At 43.1% G+C, this 18,821-nt stretch overlaps 1 protein-coding gene across 3 annotated transcripts; it reads right to left on the reverse strand.

Annotated features, from left to right (window-relative positions):
- Nucleotides 1–1,760: 1,760 nt before the first annotated feature.
- Nucleotides 1,761–18,453, reverse strand: LOC102461035 (V-set and immunoglobulin domain-containing protein 4-like). Of its 3 annotated transcripts, XM_006136136.5 has the most exons (6): nt 18,295–18,453; nt 14,220–14,576; nt 13,052–13,333; nt 11,940–12,053; nt 4,562–4,583; nt 1,761–3,383 (listed from the first exon to the last, which is right to left on the reverse strand). In XM_006136136.5, the coding sequence occupies exons 1-6, from the start codon at nt 18,347–18,349 to the stop codon at nt 3,170–3,172; spliced, it is 1,044 nt and encodes a 347-aa protein (XP_006136198.3). In that variant the 5' UTR covers nt 18,350–18,453; the 3' UTR covers nt 1,761–3,169. The 3 variants fall into 3 exon arrangements, with proteins under 3 accessions (XP_006136198.3, XP_014435631.3, XP_075796941.2); XM_014580145.4 differs by lacking the exon at nt 4,562–4,583; XM_075940826.2 differs by lacking the exons at nt 1,761–3,383; nt 4,562–4,583 and adding an exon at nt 8,675–9,306.
- Nucleotides 18,454–18,821: the final 368 nt, after the last annotated feature.

Raw genomic sequence — 18,821 nt, forward strand, 5'->3', positions numbered from 1 at the left:
AGGTACTCGCCCTCCAGGGACAGCAGTCTTCTCACTCGACTTACAGTTTTTACAACAGGAGGAGCTACAAGCAAGGTTAAAACAGGCTGGAGCTGCAACTGGCAAATTACTGTATCTGAAAATGATGCATCTAAAGTCAAGTCAGTCACCATTGGACTAAGCATGAAACTGTTCAGTTTAGACCTGTCAAAGTACCTTGGATTCTTAATTAAACAAGCAGTTTCATGGTTCAGGACATTTTGAGAGTTGAGAAGGCAAGTTGGGAAGTGATTTTACAGTCGTTCCCCTAGAAAGAATGTTAATTATATAAACATGGAATTGGTTCTTTGCCTGTCTCTAGCACTGCCACTGTAGGATATTGTCAGTTCAAAGACTATGGCTGGGCCACATCCCCTCTTTGCACAAGCAGGTTATATGTTTTAATTCAATAGGATAGTAGTAGGCTATCCCAGGAGCTAAATATTATTCCCTCCAGCTGACTACAGAGAATGGCCAGCAGGAGAACATAGGAGGGTTATTTCAGGATTCAGGGGAAAGACATTTTTGAATGTCCAACATGCGAACTGGTTGAAAGGTACTGACCACATTTTTATGAGAGAAAATGTGGACATGGAACTATAATCTTTAGGAAAGGTGTTAGGAATAGATGACATCAGCTGAGGACACAGTTCTGCCCAAAGCCATGCAAAATCCCTACCAGGGAGTTCCTGGATACTTCCGAGGCTAGATCCAGACCCAACATATAAGTGGGATTTTGTGAACAGGAGGATATCGTAGGTGGAAGACAGCCAATTGCAGAAATTATTTTAAGTTAATGAAAATCACCATGTGGCTCTTTCATGCCTGATCTAAGCAAGCCAAGGCCGAGCTCAAGCTTTGTAACAGGAGCAGGGCAGGGGGTGAAATATAGGTACTGAAGAAACTGTGATCTCTTCTTAGGTGAGGGCAGTTGCTCCATGTCTTCTGTTACCTTCTGGGTGTTAGAGAAAAGAAACTGCCCCCCCCCCAGTAAAAAAGTTTGGCCAGGCCGCTCTTGCTATAGTGGGCTGCAGTACTCCTTGAGAGAAACCGGCCGCACCCTTCCTGCATACCATTGCCTTTAGAAAAAGGGAAGGTGTGAAAAGGGGAAAATAGCCTCAGACTCTCCCACCCATCACCTTGGCGTGAGAACTGCGGGGCTTACCTGGTCGCATGAAACCTGCACAGTTTCAGCCCAACCCCTGGGACACAGACCCCCCACTTGGTGACCATTGGGCCATATATGGTAATATGCAAGCGCGGGAAAGCAATGTGCAGATTTGGGGATAAATACCCATCGCACAGTTCGCTCTAGGAGGTCTTCGCAACACACGTACCACCGTGCGTGTGCCTTCTCGTACACTTCAAAGCGCTGCCGGCCTGATCAACCGACCAGCCACCTCCCCCGACTCTCAGGCGTAACCAAGGCCTTCACAACTGAACCGATATCTGTGAAATGTTCCGTGTGCTGTGTAAGTTGGAATGTATGATTTGATTTTTTCTTGTTGTATAAGCTTAGTGTTGTAGTTGTTTTGGGTAGTACATAGAGTTTGTAGTTATCACTGTTATTTAATTAGTGTAGCTGGATATTTTAAGATTAGAGACTATTCCCCTTGCCGTTCCCATCCTTATATCTCTGACACGTTTAACTAGAAATCATAGAATAAATATAATAAATACTGTAAATTCATTATTAACACAGTCTATTAAAAATCTTAGAATAAATACTATAAATTCACCACTGTCATAAATAAATATTTTTTATTTGATAAAACTGTCCACCTGGTTCTGTCCTTCCCCCCTTGGGTATTTATCATCGGACCTGTGATTCTTGCGACACTGGGCTTCTCAAATCCCCATCTGTGGAGAACAGGAACTCCGGTCATCCGAAGAAGTGGGCTGTGCCCATGAAAGCTCTTGATATCATCTACATGTTTTGTTAGTTTATAAAGCACTATCAGACCATTTGTGGGTTTTTGGGGGTATATGCTGTGTGCCCACTACACCAAAGCAATTGACACACGTGCATGAGAATGCTTTTTATGGGGTGGAAAGTTATTAGCACAACGCTTCAGAGCTGTGGCACGGGATGGTTGTTAGTATAGGATTCCATGTTAAAAATACTGTTTTGCATAAGAATACAATGATGCCTATATTAGGGTGCGTCTAGACTACAGGGTTTTTTTTTTAAAGTGACCTTTTTTCAAAAAAACTTCACCTGCGTCTAGACTGCTGCTGCGTTCTTTCAAAATTAAATCTAAAGAACGTGGCAGTTTTTTCGACCACAGTAAACCTCATTTTATGAGGAATACGCCTTTTTTCAAAAGAGCTCTTTAGAAAAAAGTCGTTCTTCAGCCCAAACAGTGCTTTTTCAAAAGAGAGCATCCAGGCTGCTCTCTTTTTCGAAAAAAGTGGTTGCTGTCTAGATGCTCTCTTTCGAAAGAGGCTTGTAGTCTAGACATACCCTTAGTGTCTAAGGGCAAAGCAAGGAACAGATAAAAGTAACGTTGGCAGATGCCAATGCTCCTAGGCACTGTATTCCATCTTTTCCAAATGCTAAAAATGTAATTCTAGCAAGAGATCAAAGAAAGGACTCTCTGAAAGATCCTATATAGAGATACCATATGATTAAGCAGCTAAGTAGCAGTAGCTAAATTTTACTACAGAATACACACACATTTTCTCTCACAGTATATGCATGGCATAAAAACTATTCTAAATTGCAGAGAAGATATGGCTGCAGAGTTGGTTCCTTTGTGCTAGTACCTTTAGAGCAGTGTAGATTTGAATTTGACCTTGCTTTCAGCTTTTTTTTTCCTGAACTGCCCTCACACTATTAAAGGCCATTCCATTGTCTGTGCTGAACATTAGGAGGGAGAGAGGAACTTCTCAACATGTTTAATTCCTGGATATTTTACCCCAGGAAGCTGATCTTGGGTAGGTTTCACACAAATTCTCAAGCACCAATAAAGCAAACTGGAGCCCATGAAAGACCAGATGCACTTGCTCTTCAACAATTCACACAATAAGCTTAGTATTTTTATCAGAGAAGGTGGTGTAAAGGACAAAGGGCTTCCCTTAATGAATGATCACCGTTCAAGCTCTACCACCCTGTCTTCTGCACCTTTGCTTGTGAGTAAATGCTAGTTTTCTATGGAACATCCACCAGTTCATATTCAGATTCTGTTGCTTTCACAAGGGTTGCATAGTCATTGGTTTTCATTGGACTTATTGTCTCATATTCATTCTCTTTCACAGGCTGTGATGTATAGTTGTTTTCGGCTCTAGTTATGGCTTCCTCGTAAGTGCACTTGTCATTGACTTCTGAACAAGGCTTTCTTCTTGTGAGGTTCTTGGAGTTATGACTGAAACAAAATTCTAATATTAATAAGAAGAAAGAGCCAGGGGAGAATTCAACATCACCTAGCTTCAAGATCCTGGGCCAGATTTTAGTCTGCATTACACGAGCATAAATCTGGAGTCATTCCGCTAGCTTCAGTAGAGTGACATTGGATTTACAGCACATGGCAAAGATCAGACTTTGGTCCAAAGGACTGTGGGACATTAGCTGTGGAATAACAAGGCTCCAGACACTAAACAGAGACATTATGGGAGGCTGAAAAAGTTGTATTAAAAGGAAAAGCAAGAATGATAAGAGAAACAGACACAATCAATCTGCTACCATTAGGACCAAATTCGCTGCTGACATTACAACACTGACCTCAATGGGGCTATGCCAGCTGGGGATTTGGCCCTTGGAAAATAAAAGGCTGGACTAAAGAGTGGACACATTGGAACCCATGGACCAAATGCATCTGATAAATTTCTCCGAAGTGGCCTGTGTTTGGCCACATCTTTACAATGAAGGTGCAACTAGTGAAGAGAAGTCCCAGCAGGCAGTATTTTAACACACTGCTGTATAAACCTCACCTTGACAAATTTCATTGGCAAAATATTGCACTCCAACATACACTCTTATAATCACTTGTACTGGCATCTGGATATGTGGCTCCCATGTTAGATGTTATTTTATTGTCAGGACCTTTATATTTGCAGCTTGTCTTGTGTCTGTGTGTTAGTGAATGGAAGAGTTGGACACAGGGATTCAAATTTAGGATTAGGATGGTCCAGAAAGAAACACCAGAGAGGTTCATCAAAGGACTGATTTGGATGAACTTCAGGAAATAGTTTTCAACTGCGATATTCATTCAACTGGGAGAGCTGGACATTTCTGTTCATTAGATGCTAGAGGACAATCATGCACCGGTGTCTTTGGTGAAGGAACAGAGGCTCAAATAGGTCTTTTGAAACTCTAATTTTGGTGATTATAAGATATTCACAAACAACATTTGTATCGCTATGCCTGTGAATATCTAAACCCTCACACTGTCAGTGAAACACACCATTAAGATAGTCAAGCCCCTCCTTCCTATAGCCAAATAGGATATTCATATTTCACTTGGCAAATAGATTTTCTGCCACAGAAATCAATATTACAACCCCAGACATTCTTTCAGCATGATGGATAAAGAATCTTACTCACTGTGTTATTTCATTTGAATTATCTGGAGAAAAAAAAAAGACAGAAATGTGAATTTTTGGTAACTTTATTCTTCCTAATAGAAACCCACTTCGTCAGATGGTCTTTGCCCACAAAAGCTTATGTCCAAATAAATCTGTTAATCTTTCAGGTGCCACAGGACTCTTCCTTGTTTTTGCAGGTGCAGACTAACATGGCTACTCCTCTGATACTAATGGAAACCAGTTCTTTTTATTTTTTAAATCTAATCATTGGAAAATGTCGTTGTTCCCATTTACCCCCGATAAAGCAAGACACAGAGTGGTTAAGAGACTTGCCAAAAGTGGCGAGGAGTCCTGTGGCACCTTATAGACTAACTGAAGTGTAGGAGCATAAGCTTTCTTGGGCAAAGACCCACTTCGTCAGATCTGACAAAGTGGGTCTTTGCCCACAAAAGCTTATGCTCCTACACTTCAGTTAGTCTATAACAGGGGTCTCCAAACTACGGCCCGCGGGCCGGATGCGGCCCGCGAGGCCCTCTCATCCGGCCCGTGGAGACCGTCCCTGGGGCGCCGCCGAACGGGCCCTTCTTGCCGCGGTGGGGGGGCCCTGTCAGGGGTGTGCGGCGTGTACTCACGCCGCGCCGGGGCAGGAGAAGCGGGCCGCTCCGCTGACAAGCGGCCGCGCGGCGGCAAACGGCACAGGGGGCGGGGGTTAGCACGGGCGGCGTTCCCCCGCCCAGACTGACAGGGCAGCCGGCCAATCAGGGGGCAGGATGGGCGGTGGTGGTAACGCCCGCCCGGCGACGTGCGGGGGAACGTGAACCCCGGCGGGAACTTTAAAAAGGTGACCCGTGATTTAAATCGATATTAAATTCTTTCAGATCTCTCCTAAAACACCAGATCTAGTGCCTAAAATCAGCTTCTAGGTGAGGAAAAATGTTAATTTTTAATGCTTCATTTGTCCCTTGCTCCTTTTAAGTATTTTTCTCTCTGGATTTCTTCTCGCTGGCCTGAAGGGTGAGTTTTCCCCAGTGCATTAATGCAGTGCCCCATAGCATGTGCCTGGCATGCTGCTAATTTGTTTTTGGAACAAGTACAGGCCAACAACTTGACGCACTTTCAGCAGTGCAAGGTCTTCATGGCTGAAGCAACAGCTGAGTTCCCCACGTCTGAAATATGTGAAGAACAATTTGAGAACAAACTTGTCCGATGATAATCTCAGGTCACTGTTGATGTTAGGGACAACAAATCTAAAGCCAGAAATGTCTGCTATTTTGGCATCCAGGAAACAATTTCACCATTCACACTAATACAGGTGTTCATGTGTAGTGTATCAATGTGTTATTAAATAATAACTGAATAAAATAATATTAAATAAATAATTAAAAACAACATCCATGTTTTGATTGTTTTTTATTTGGACCTCAAGTGTGTAGTCGGCCCCCGAACTGCTGTTTGATAGTTAATGCGGCCCTCGGGCTGAAAAGTTTGGAGACCCCTGGTCTATAAGGTGCCACAGGACTCCTTGCTGCTTTTGCAGATTCAGACTAACACGGCTACCCCTCTGATACTTGCCAAAAGTGGGATTAGAAACAGCCTTGTGTTCAGCCCATTACATCTCACTATCCCCCCCATGGGTGACAGTTCTATGTAAGAACGGCCATACACGATGAGCCCAATGGTCTGTTCCAGCTTGTATCCTGTCTTCCAATAATGACCAATGCCAGGTGCTTCAGAGGACAGAAAAAGCAATCATCCAGTGAGCTAATTTTTTTTTTTTTTTTAAGTTCTGTGATAGTGATATTTTCAAAAAAGCATCTGTCACTGAAGTGCCCTCTGCTGCAACGAACACTGGAAATCTCTTCCTATAAGGACTAGATGTTTTAGGCCTGCTGGCTAGTGAACAGACATTAAAGTTGACTTGCTAAAACTAAACATTTAAATTTCAAAATTAGTGTCAAGTTTACAAAGTGATTCAGTTACAATTAGGTGTGAACATAATGAAATCTAAACTAGTAATATGCAGATACTTTGTGTTTTTTTTGGGGGGGGGGAGAGTCAGTTTTACAAAACAAGCCAAATCAGCTGGGGGAGAAGTAATTAAACGGAAATGTGAATGCTAATTGGGAACAGTGGCGACTGCTAAGGAAGGACACAAGGGCAGCACCAGCCATGTGACTGCCACCCTCATGTGACTCCTTCCTCTACCACCCTTAGCCTGGGGAAAGGCTCTCCTCGTCCCACCCCCACCCTGCATTGCTCCATCCCGACTCCATCTCTTCTCCCAAGCTCCCTCTCCCAAGTGATATAACCCAGTGGATTTTTGGGGGGGGCTGCCAGCAGCAGGGGTTGCCCCTCCACACTCACCAGCATGGGGGGGGGGAGAAGAGAGGGAGCAGAGTGACCCAGCCTAAACCCACTCTGCTGCCCCAACTCCCAATCACATCACTCCACTTCCTGCTGCCAGTGAGTGTAGGGGGCATTCCCACTCCTTCCCGTGAGACCCCTCCTCTGGGTGATGCAGCTGGGAGCCAAGGGAGTCAAGCAAGCTGGGGCTGAGTCACTCCACTTCCCACTGCCATTGGTGAGTGGGGGGGGGGAGAGCGGGGGCAGGACTGACCCCTACTGCTGGCACCAGACCCTTTGCTGGCTGCTCTGGGCCCTGAAGGGTCCAAAGGCATGGGGCCTGAGGTGGCTAGCAAAGGATGTGACAGCACTGCTGGCTGCTAGCCCCTTGCCCCTCCTCCCCACATTGGATGGGGGACATGACCTTTTGTGCCCCTGCCTCCATGTATTTCCCCCCCCCCCCCGATTGGGAATGATTTAAGATGCCCAATAAACCACAATTGCACCATTAAGAAAAAATGCAGACTGGTTAATAAAAAAGGGAGGGGAGAGCAGATAGTAATGAATAAAGATAAGCAGCTAATTGATTAAGGAAGCAAAAGAAATCTATGAGTAGTAGAGCTTAAAAAAAAAGAAAAAAAAGGATTTTTAAAAAATACACCAGGAACAAAAAAGAATCCAGAAAATAGTATTGGTTCATTATTAGATAGAAATGGTATAGTAGTGTTGTCAATAATACGGGGGAGGGAGTAGTGTCCAAGAATAACTAAATATCATAAAAAACCTATTTATGCACAGTCTCAGAGAGGTAACCAAGGGTATGTCTACACTACCCCCCTAGTTCGAACTAGGGGGGTAATGTATGCATACCGAACTTGCTAATGAAGCCCGGGATTTGAATTTCCCGGGCTTCATTAGCATAAAGCCGGCGCCGCCATTTTTAAAAGCCGGCTAGTGCGAACCCCGTGCCGCGCGGCCACACGCGGCACGGACTAGATAGTTCGGATTAGGAAGCCTAATCCAAACTATCTGTACACCTCGTACACCTGTACACCTCGGATTAGGAAGCCTAATCCGAACTATCTAGTCCGTGCCGCGTGTGGCCGCGCGGCACGGGGTTCGCACTAGCCGGCTTTTAAAAATGGCGGTGCCAGCTTTATGCTAATGAAGCCCGGGAAATTCAAATCCCGGGCTTCATTAGCAAGTTCGGTATGCATACATTACCCCCCTAGTTCGAACTAGGGGGGTAGTGTAGACATACCCCATGTTACTCTGTGTCTGCAAAAACAACAAGGAGTCTTGTAGCACTTTAGAGATTAACAGATTTATTAGGGTATATCTCCCACCTCTATAACTTCCACTCCAATTCATCTCATGAATCGGGTTTTACCCACAAAAGCTTATGCCATAATAAATCTGTTAGGGTATGTCTACATTTCATTCCTCTTCTGAGAGAGGAATGCAAATGCAGACACCCGAAATTGCAAATGAACCGGGGATTTAAATAGTCCGCGCTTTATTTGCATAATCGCGTTATGGCGCTATTTCAAAATAGCACTATTTTGAGAGAAAGAATGGGTTTATTTTGAGATAAAACCCTTCCCTTTATTTCGAGGGAAGGGTTTTATCTCAAAATAACCCAATTTTTTGTCTTGGAATAGCGCTATTTTGAAATAGCGCCATAACGTGATTATGCAAATAAAGCACAGGATATTTAAATCCCCGCTTCATTTGCAATTTCGGGTGTCTGTATTTGCATTCCTCTCTTGGAAGAGGAATGAAATGTAGACATACCCTCAGTCTAAGGGCGTGCCTATGCTAGGAAATTTCAATTTAACTCCCAAAATAATAATTTTGAACTAGAGTGTTCACACTACAGAAAAGTCTTGAAATTAGTTTGAGGCAGGCTCTGTTAATGTGCACATGCTACCTCAACTTAAAGCCCCAGGATGCACTGGGCAGTAATTAGTTTGAATGACTCTGGAAAGCAGTTATTTTGAAACAGTAGCACTAGAGCATCCACACTACCACTATTTTGAAATTAGCATTATTCCTCATGGAAAGCAGAAGTTATTTCGAAATAACCAGCCCTAATGTAGACCAGGGCTAAGGTACCACAGGACTCCTCGCAATTTATGCTAAACAATCTGTTCCACCTTGTATTTAGTTGTGACAGAGTTAATTTCCCATACTGAAAATTTTTGCACCAGAGTATCACATTTAAATACTACGTAGCATGGAACAGATTATGTTGAGTAGTTAACACATATTCCAAGGGACCAGATCTGTGCAACTCAAAAGCTTGTCTCTCTCATTAACAGAAGTTGATCCATTAAAAAATGTTACCTCACCAGCTTGTCCTGAGAATTGTTGGCATTTGATTAGCACAGCTTCAGGGGTTAGGTGTTTTTCCTCTTCTCTCTAGCATGAGACACAAGCTTTCTTGCTGCTTTATAACTTTCTCCCCACTTTATTTTCACTCTTTCTGTAACAGGCGAAGAGGCTTTTGGGGTTTTTTTTTTTTTTTTGGCTGTTCTGTTTCACTTTGTGTCCTGTGAAGACACTTTGTGTCTTCTCTAATATACATGTTCTATTCTTTATTTCAAAAGATATAGTATTATTTTAAATAACCTAAACGCACAATTAGTATTTTCTAAAAACTAATATTTAATACATTATTTAAAAATGCATATTTTTTTCTGAGAAGACCTCTGCCTAGTTAAGGGAATTGTATTTTTTTTGTCAGCTTTCAAATTATGACATAATCCACTTTCTCATAATCCATATTATTTTGTAAATTATCTAAAGATACCTGTAAAAGTATTCTTCTATAAAAGTGTGTGACTACCTACTTTATTCTAACTTTAATAAGTAAAACACACACAAACAGCCCTACAGTTCCCCATGGGCAAAAAAAATCAAAATGTCTGTTTTAGGTGCAGCTGGCCATGTGCAATTATGAGACTAGGGTATAGAACATAACTAGGGTAGAGAATATAACCCCCAAACAGGGCATGGAACCTTGTCAGAATTCTATGGTGACAATTGCTATAGGTTTTGTGATGGTCCTCCCCATGCTTTATAAACATTGGTTTACGAATATAAATATGCATAACTAGGAGATGCCTTGGACAAAATACCGCATGTAGCCAATCAGTTTTAATGTTACAGTCTGCTGAAGCTGTATATCTCATTTTGGTGCATGTATAATTTTTGTATTTAAAGTTAGAAACATGTAGTATTAGACTGTTCGTGGTTTTAAACATGCTAATGGCAGACATTACGGGTGCTCCAGAAGCCTTAATGAGTGGGTGAACAACTTAATGACTTGTAAACAGCCTTGTTTGTTCTGTAAATCCATACATGACCATAGTAAGACATGTGACCATAGCACCTGGTACTGGGATTCTATTTTGAGCCAGGTAGTTTTCCTTGGAAGGGGAAATGTAGAACAAAAGATTCCTACCCTGTGGAGAAGGCTGTTTAAATAATTGGACCCTATCAGGTGTTTATCTTTGGCTGGCTTGGAAACAAAGAGAACGGGAGACCCAAGTCAGAGTAAAAGATCAAATTTGACGACTTACCTGAAATAAGAACAGCTCTTTAGGGTAAGAATCTACCTGCAGTATTTTTTTTAATGAATTAGAACTAGCTATGTGTTTTCTTTTCATTTTAACATAGTAACTTCCTTTGATCTGTCTATTTTCATTTGCAGCGACTTAAATTCTATTGTTTGTATTTAATAAAAACAATTTTGTTTACTATCAGGCCCAGTGTAAATAATTATTATACCCTAGAACTACGTCCTCCCAGAGTTGAAGTCATTCAGTGCCTGCATTGCTCTTCAGGGAGGTGGTAACCCCAAATCTGTGCCTTGTATGGGGAAGACCAAAGGATTTGTCCCAAAAGGACAGAGTGGTATAGAGCCACAGAGAACAAGAAGGTGGGTGTCAGTGGCATAATCAAGAACAATCCCAAGGGGTCTTCTGTGACTGCACCCCATGACTGAGTTCTTAACAATATACATCTGACTTGTCCCAACACTGGGGTAATAGTTGGTCTGGATCTTATTGTACATTCAGGGGACAGTACTGGGCCAGATCTGAATTTCATATCTGTTCAGATATGGACTTCAGACCTTTCTCTAGGCTGATGTAATTCATTGCCTGTACATCCCACTTATTTCATGGTTGTGTGGTTACTGCTTTGCACCAGCAATGCTAGTGCAACATAGCTGCCTGGAATACCACAGCACAGAAGGCTTTCTTTGGCAGATGCTGAGTCATCTCTCTGACCTTTCATATTTGCTTACCTCCAATGGACGGAGTTGTGAAGAATCTGCTAAGCAGCAAACTACCCATTCCTATCAACCACCTACCCACCACACTTTGTCCTCCATGCCAGATAGCAGGAGGGGGCAGTAATTCTATTGAAAGAACTGACCAAGGAAGTTATCTGGCCTCTCTGAGGAAGCAGAAGTGGCACGATCAATAGCAGCAGGGAAGCCTGAGGCTGATGGAAATGGCCAGGGACTATGTACAGAGCAGGCTGCATGGAAAACAGGAAGCCACGTGTGGACTAGGAGGAGACTTGAAGCAGGAATTAATTCAAGGAAGTTCTATGGCTTGTGTTCTGCAGGAGGGTCAAGACTATTGATCACAAATAGTCCCTTCAGTCACCTACTCTTTCTACAGTCAATAGAGACTGTGCCAAGATGGCAACTGGAAGCAACTTTTACAGAATGAAACCATGTTGACTTTCTGGCAAACATCTCTGGGGCACAAAGCTACAAGAAGTGCAATTGAACTACTGGAAAGGAAAGACAAAGAACTACAGGTTTACTGCTCACAGAAAATGAGATTAGCACAGGGGATTGTGATTACTCTGTCAGTTCCTGTTCTTGATACAATGTGCCTATCTCTAAGCATTCAATTGCAAGAAGCAACCTCAACTAACTCATTTTCTTTCAGTGTGCTATAGCAGTGTTTTTATTTGTCCTCCCACCCCCAAATCCTCAGTAGTTCACCATAACTTCCCCAGTACAACATACTCACCCTTCTTGATCTTTCTCCTGCACAAGATGACAGCAATGACAACTAACACCACAGCCACGCAGAGTACACCAATCAGGATGATGACATAGAGGGGCAGGCTGGCCCCTTGGTACTCTGGATCAAAACAGCACAAAGTGAGGATTCAAACAAGGAAGCAATCCCCAGCACACTGAGTCTTCCCAAACCATGGGAGTTATTGAGATAGGAATTTTGCTTCTGATGACTTCATGTCACACCACACAGAGCTAAAGAAATGCATGACTCCTCTAGGCTTGTCCTTCCAAGTGTTAGAATGGCTGCCATCCCAGGGAGCCTGTAACCAAGTAGGCCAACAGCATGAGGTCATGGCTCACTGGAGAGCAGAGGAAAGGGGAGTAGCAGTTAGAACCACATAGGGCAGCAGAAGTCAACTCTAGCAAACCCTGTCGGCCTGAGGACTAAATTCTAAAAATGGAAGCAAGTGGACATGTCACATCCAGCCCACCCTCTCACTATTCACACAACACAGCAATGAAAATGCCCCTTCACTTCCCCTCCCTAAGTGCTTTTAATTCAACACTGAGCAGGCCTCACCTCCTTCTGAGACTATGGGGTACGCCCCAGACCCAGAGCAGGGTACCATAGTTACTGGTTTTGTGAGGTCTATTGAGAAAAGTGACAAATGTGGCAGACTCTTCCACCCCTTCAATTGCTAATTTACGAACTGGATAAATACAAAAACTGCAGGGCGAAGTCGTAAACCTCCTAACTCCTACAGAGCACTTTTCACCAGTAGCTCTCAAAGGGTATTACAAAGGGAATGCCATTGATCTCCAGGGGTAAACTGAGGCACAGAAAGGGGACTTGTCCAAGGTCAGCAAGCTGGCAAGTGCAGAGCTGGAGGATGGAAAACATTGTTCTGACCCTAGCCAATGATCAGCTGTGCCTTATACTGTGAGAGCTGAGAATAAGAGCTCTTGTTCTTTTACCCTAGCAAATGTCACTACAGATATTGTTCACATTCATTCACTCTAAAAGTCTATACTTTTATTGAACCCTATGAGCCATTTGCCTCACTATCATTCTGCAGTTAGGAGCATCTCAGAGAGCAAGCACTAGTTTGGGGCACTTACCCATCACAGTCAGTTGCACTGAATCACTCTGCTCCATGACTTGGGAGGTTGCTCTGTTTTCTGCCTTGCAGTAATATTTCCCCGTGTCAGACATCTGCAGAGAATCAAACATGAGTACGGCGTGATTGCTCACGTGCACCACCTTTCCTCCAGGCTCTCCCTTGAACCAGCGGTAGATGATAGGTGGGGACCCATTGGCAGAGCAAGTCAGGCTGGTTCTAGCCCCTTTCGGTACGGTGAAGCCCAGATTGCCCGGTTTGATGATGGGTTTAGTCACTGCAACTGAAGGAAAAGGAAAGGGATTTGGGTCAGTAGTTAAGAACTTCACAGCATTCATCACCACACAGTTTTGACAAGGTTCAATGCACCCTTCTTTGGCTTATGTTTCATGCCTATACATTTTTGGAGCAGTCATGCCTGGTCTGATGATGAGTTTAGTCACTGAAACGGAAAGGCAAAAGGAAAGGGATTTGACGCTCACTTGTCCCAAAGTTGCAGAGAATTTGATCTGAGAATTTGATTGTTATAAAGAAAGGTGCAGGATTCACACTTCCCTGAATCCCATGCCTGTGCAGGCTTCTCCAGAATGAATTCATTCATTACCTGCTCTCATAACCCCCTTGCATGCAGTTTCTGAACTCCATTCATGGTTTCCTCCTGACTGCTTTGCACCAGCTACATACAAGGAATATGCACACACAGCGGGTTTCCCTTGTTAGAGGCTGAGCATCTTTCTACCCCTTCATAAGCCTTCCACACTGAGGCATATGGTTCTGAGGTGCGCTAGGGACGTTCTGAAGTGGGAGGGTGTAGCTGGGGCAGTTCTGTACTCCAACTCTTCTAACACTGCTGCAAGGTGCACAGAGATGTTCAGCAACGGGCAGCCTTTAGGACTGCCTTGAAATAGCACTAGTGGCCAAGCGAGGTACAAACCACAACCCCACATCAATGTTGCAGGCTCCTATCCCCTTCCTTCAGGGTTGGATAGTGCCAGTGTAGGGAGAAAGAGCCACGGTGCTTGAGAATCTATGGGAAATGCCGGCTTCAACCATGTGGCTGTGGAGAGTCAGTGTGACATGGAAGCCCCTCTGCACAGTCCCATCCCCCCACCAGGAGTCTTTATGAATGAGAAATGCCAAGTTAATGCACATTTTACTATTGGCTTTACCTTTAATGACACGGACCATCATGGTTCTCTCCTTTGTTAGCAGGCTCTTGTTCGGGGCTTTCCAGGTGACTTTGCAAGTGTAGTGTCCACTGTCTGTGACTTCAAGCATCTCAATTTCAAGAGAGACATCCCCTGGGGTGCTATTTGGGACGCTGACCCTATCTCTATACTGTGACAACAGGATGTGATCCCCAGAGCTATCCCTTCGGAAAACAGTGGCAGGGCTTTGATCTCGCTCCAGGGTCCAAATGACTGTTTGCTGCACAATGTCCTGGGAAGGCGTGTAGACGCATGGCAAGGTGATAGAACTCTTCCATGTGCCTTTAATGTCATAGGTGCCAGACAGTTCCAGGATAGCTGGAGGGAGAGAACAGGAGAAGAGGGGTAGGAATAAAAACAGAGGAGAGAATGTCAGCACGATCTAGAGAGTGTTAGAGGCACATGCAAATGGAGTCCACTGAGCTGCAAACACAGGCCATTATTCTTGACAAACACTACTGTTCCATTGCCTTTCCCACTAGGAGTGACAAAGGAATTTGCTTAGAAAGTGGGAGACCTGACCACAGTTCCCTGCTCCACCATGGACTTCTTGTGAACTTAGAATCATAGGTTACTAGAACTGGAAGGGACCTCAAGGGATCGAGTCTAGTCCCCTGCCCTCACTGCAGAACCAAGCACCATCTAGATCATCCCTGATAGATGTCTGTCTAACTTGCTCTTAAATATCTCCAGTGATGGAGATTCCAAAACCTCCCTAGGCAATTTATTCCAATATTTAACCATCCTGTCAATCAGGAAGTTTTTCCTAATGTGCAACCTAAACCTACCTTGCTGCAGTTTAAGCCCATTGCATTTTGTCCTATCCTCAGAGACCAAGGAGAACAATTCCCCTCCCCCCCGCCCACCTGCAACACCCTTTTAGATACCTGAAAATCACTATCATGTCCCCTCTCAGTCTTCTCTTTTCCAAACTAAACAAGCCCAATTCCTTCAGCCTTCCCTCATAGCTCATGTTTACTAGACTTTAATCATTTTTGTTGCTCTTCTCTGGACCTTCTCCAATTTCTCCACATCTTTCTTGAAATGTGGTGCCCAGAATTGGACACAATACTCCAACTGAGGCCTAACTAGCATTCACTATATTAGGCAAACCCTCACCATCAATCTTCTTGGCAAAAACAAGCTAGAAATTGTTAAGCACCTCTGCCATTTCCAAGTTTCCTGTTATTAATAGACTCATAGATTTTAAGGTCAGAAGGGACCATTATGATCATCTAGTCTGACCCCCTGCACAGTGCAGGCCACAGAATCTCACCCACCCCTCCCAGAATACTCCTTTCACTTATATCTCAGATATTGAAGACTTCAAATACTTTGAAAACCCCAAGATGCAGAGAATCCTCTAGCTGTGATCTGTACCCCATGCTACAGAGGAAGGCGAAAAACCTCCAGGGCCTTTGCCAATCTACCCTGGAGGAAAATTCCTTCCCGACCCCAAATATGGCGATCAGCTAAACCCTGAGCATGTGGGCAAGACTCATCAGCCAGACACCCAGTAAGTTCTCTATAGTAACTCCTATCATCCCTCCATTGACCTATTCTCACTGATAATGAATGGACAATTAGTTACCAAGTTCATGTTATCTCATCAAACCATCCCCTTCATAAACCCATCTAGTTTAATCTTGAAACCAGATAGATCTTTTGCCCCCACTACTCCCCTTGGAAGGCCGTTCCAGAACCTCACTCCTCTAATGGTTAGAAACCTTCGTCTAATCTCAAGTCTAAACTTCCTACCAGCCAGCTTATATCCATTTGTTCTTGTGTCCACATTGGTATTAAGCTTAAATAATTCCTCTCCCTCCCTGGTATTTATCCCTCTAATATATTTAAAAAGTGCAATCATATCCCCCCTCAGCCTTCTTTTGGTTAAGGTAAACAAGCTAAGCTCCTTGGGTATGTCTACACTACCCCCCTAGTTCGAACTAGAGGGGGTAATGTAGTCATACGGAGTTGCAAATGAAGCCCGGGATTTGAATTTCCCAGGCTTCATTTGCATGAAGCCGGCCAGCGCCATTTTTAAATGCCAGCTAGTTCGGACTCCGTGCCGCGCGGCTACACGCGGCACAGACTAGCTACTTCGGATTAGGCTTCCTAATCCAAACTAGCTGTACACCTTGTTCCCTCTTAATCTTGCTTCCCCTGGAACCTTACCTACCACCTCTCTGAGCTTTGGTTCAGGGAGCCCTTGCATACTCTGGGGAAGCAGTATATTAGGAGATGAGGCGGTAAGTGGGTCCACAAGAGAATGCCCAACTCTTATGGAACGGTCTAGAAACTGAAAAGTTTTGAAAATATATACCATTCTAGAAGGGCATCTAGCCCATCTCTCTGACCAATGTTCTCTAAAATACACACTCCAGGTTTTTGACTGGTCTAATTTTAACTCTTTCTAGCAATGGGAACCTCATAATTTCCCTTGGGAAGATACACAGTTAAACTATTCTCAGTGGTAGGAAACATTTCCTGGTAAGAAATGTTTCAGCCTCAGTTTTCTTTTGCTCTGTTAATCCTATTACAGCCAGCTGTCTCACCTTTGGATACAGTAATCACTACGAAATGCAGCAACTTCTGGACCGAAACATGGCAGCTGTTTAACAGCACAAAGCAACAATACATAGTGGATTAGGTCAGGAGGAAAGGAGAAGGCTGTATTCAGATGAAAGCAAACACTGCTGCTATAACAAAACTAGTGTATATATTATGGGATATTACATCAGTTACACTGTAAGGAAGCAAATGACTTGTGTTTTAAGAAAATAGAGCAATAGGCTTTATGTACATCAACCTCTGAGCATCTCCTATTCCTGCAGTCACTTTCTGCTATGTGGGGCATTTGAAGGAAGGGGTTGGGGAGGAAACTTTACAAGTCACATGAAATTATGATAAGGCCTGAGAGGCAATAACAATAAATTTCAATCACCTTGAACTTTGGGACAGTCTAAATCTGCATCTAGTCTTCTTGGTTCATAGCCATCTTTATAAAACAATTCCCAACCAGAACACTCAGGCAGAACTTTGGACAACGTTGCATTTGGAGCCACACTTCTTATCTCATGTATAAGTTCTGTGAATCTAGGCTCACTCTTCCAATTTATCAGCTGGCTGTCCAGATTTCAGCTTCATAAGTTGTCTGGGAACTGCTGCATCTCATTAGTAACATGTTACCATGTTTTCCTCTATTCTCCCACAACCCCAGCTCTTTTTTCCAAAATCCTCCTGTTTCTTTTAACTCAGTTTAAAACAGAACTCCAAATAAGTGTATGAACTTCAATTGCATCTCAACTTCTACTTTTGCATCACTTTTCCTAAAACAGGGGTTTAACTCTGGGGTTCCACACACATTTTTCAAAGTATATTTCAACATTTTCCCTTTATCCTGTTTGCTGTTTCTTAGTTCTTTGTAATTCAGTGCAGATTTACTGATGAAGTACAAGCACGTTTCATTTGAAACTGTAGCAAGATGTAAGACAAGCCGAGATTCTGATCTCAAATACACAAGTGTAAATAGAATATCTAAACTTTAAAGTTTAAAGTATGAAAATCCAGAATCTGTCTGGTGGAGAGTTGGGTGTAAAACTATGGCTGGCACTATTATTATTAGGACACCTAGTTAAGTTAAAAAAGAATGAATATGTTCCAATCACAAAATGCATTTTGAAGACGCTAATATTCCAGAGAACACTCTCCCAGTAACCTAAATAATCTTATTTTCTTCCAACACTGAATATAGTAAATCTGACAAATTGCTCAATACTGCACTGCTTGTTACATTCCCCTTGTATGTGATGCAAAATGACTGAACTGAAAATATACAAGCTGCCTTTTTATCTAGGGATAATATGCTGCTACTTTCTACATGGTTTGAATTTGAAGTGATTCAAAGCCATGCTGGTATAACAGAAAAGATACTTGTTTCCTCAGCATTTTAAAATTAATTCTTTTATCAAATTCATCCCTACATGTACTTAGATTAACTTTCTCTGCAATATGGAAAATGTTTTCATTTACTCACCATTGCAGAAGGTGAAGGAACTCACAAACACCACTAACCACATTAACTTTTTCATTCTTCACAGAACTGCGACTGCTTCTCTTACTCTGCACCTCTCCCCTACCATCGGAAGCCAAGTCAGCCATGCTTAATTTCATAATCTCATCCACTGGTAAACAGCAGCAACTCTGTAGCTCTCTTTTCCTTCCTTTTTTTCACAAAAACCACAAGTATGTTTTACTAGTGTGGCTGAAGATGTTGGAGTTCTACAAATAGGATGGATCCTAAGGAAGGCTGGAGTTAAGAAAAAAAGCCCATTTTTTTCTTTTCCATTCCATATTGCTCTTATTTTGAGTTTACCTTGTGTGATGGATGGGAGAAGTGCTTTCTTTCTCTAAACATCCCACCATTCAAGCTATGTCTACATTACAGGGTTTTTGCGCAAAAACCCGTGGAGCATCCACACCTCAAGCACATTTTTGCACAAGAAAATTTACAGTAGAGCAGCAGAACAGAGGGCATTTTCTGGTGTAGGTATATCTCTTTCT

This window comes from Pelodiscus sinensis, chromosome 13, assembly GCF_052426305.1.
Source record: "Pelodiscus sinensis isolate ZL-2025 chromosome 13, ASM5242630v1, whole genome shotgun sequence".
Classification (NCBI taxonomy): Eukaryota; Metazoa; Chordata; order Testudines; family Trionychidae; genus Pelodiscus; species Pelodiscus sinensis.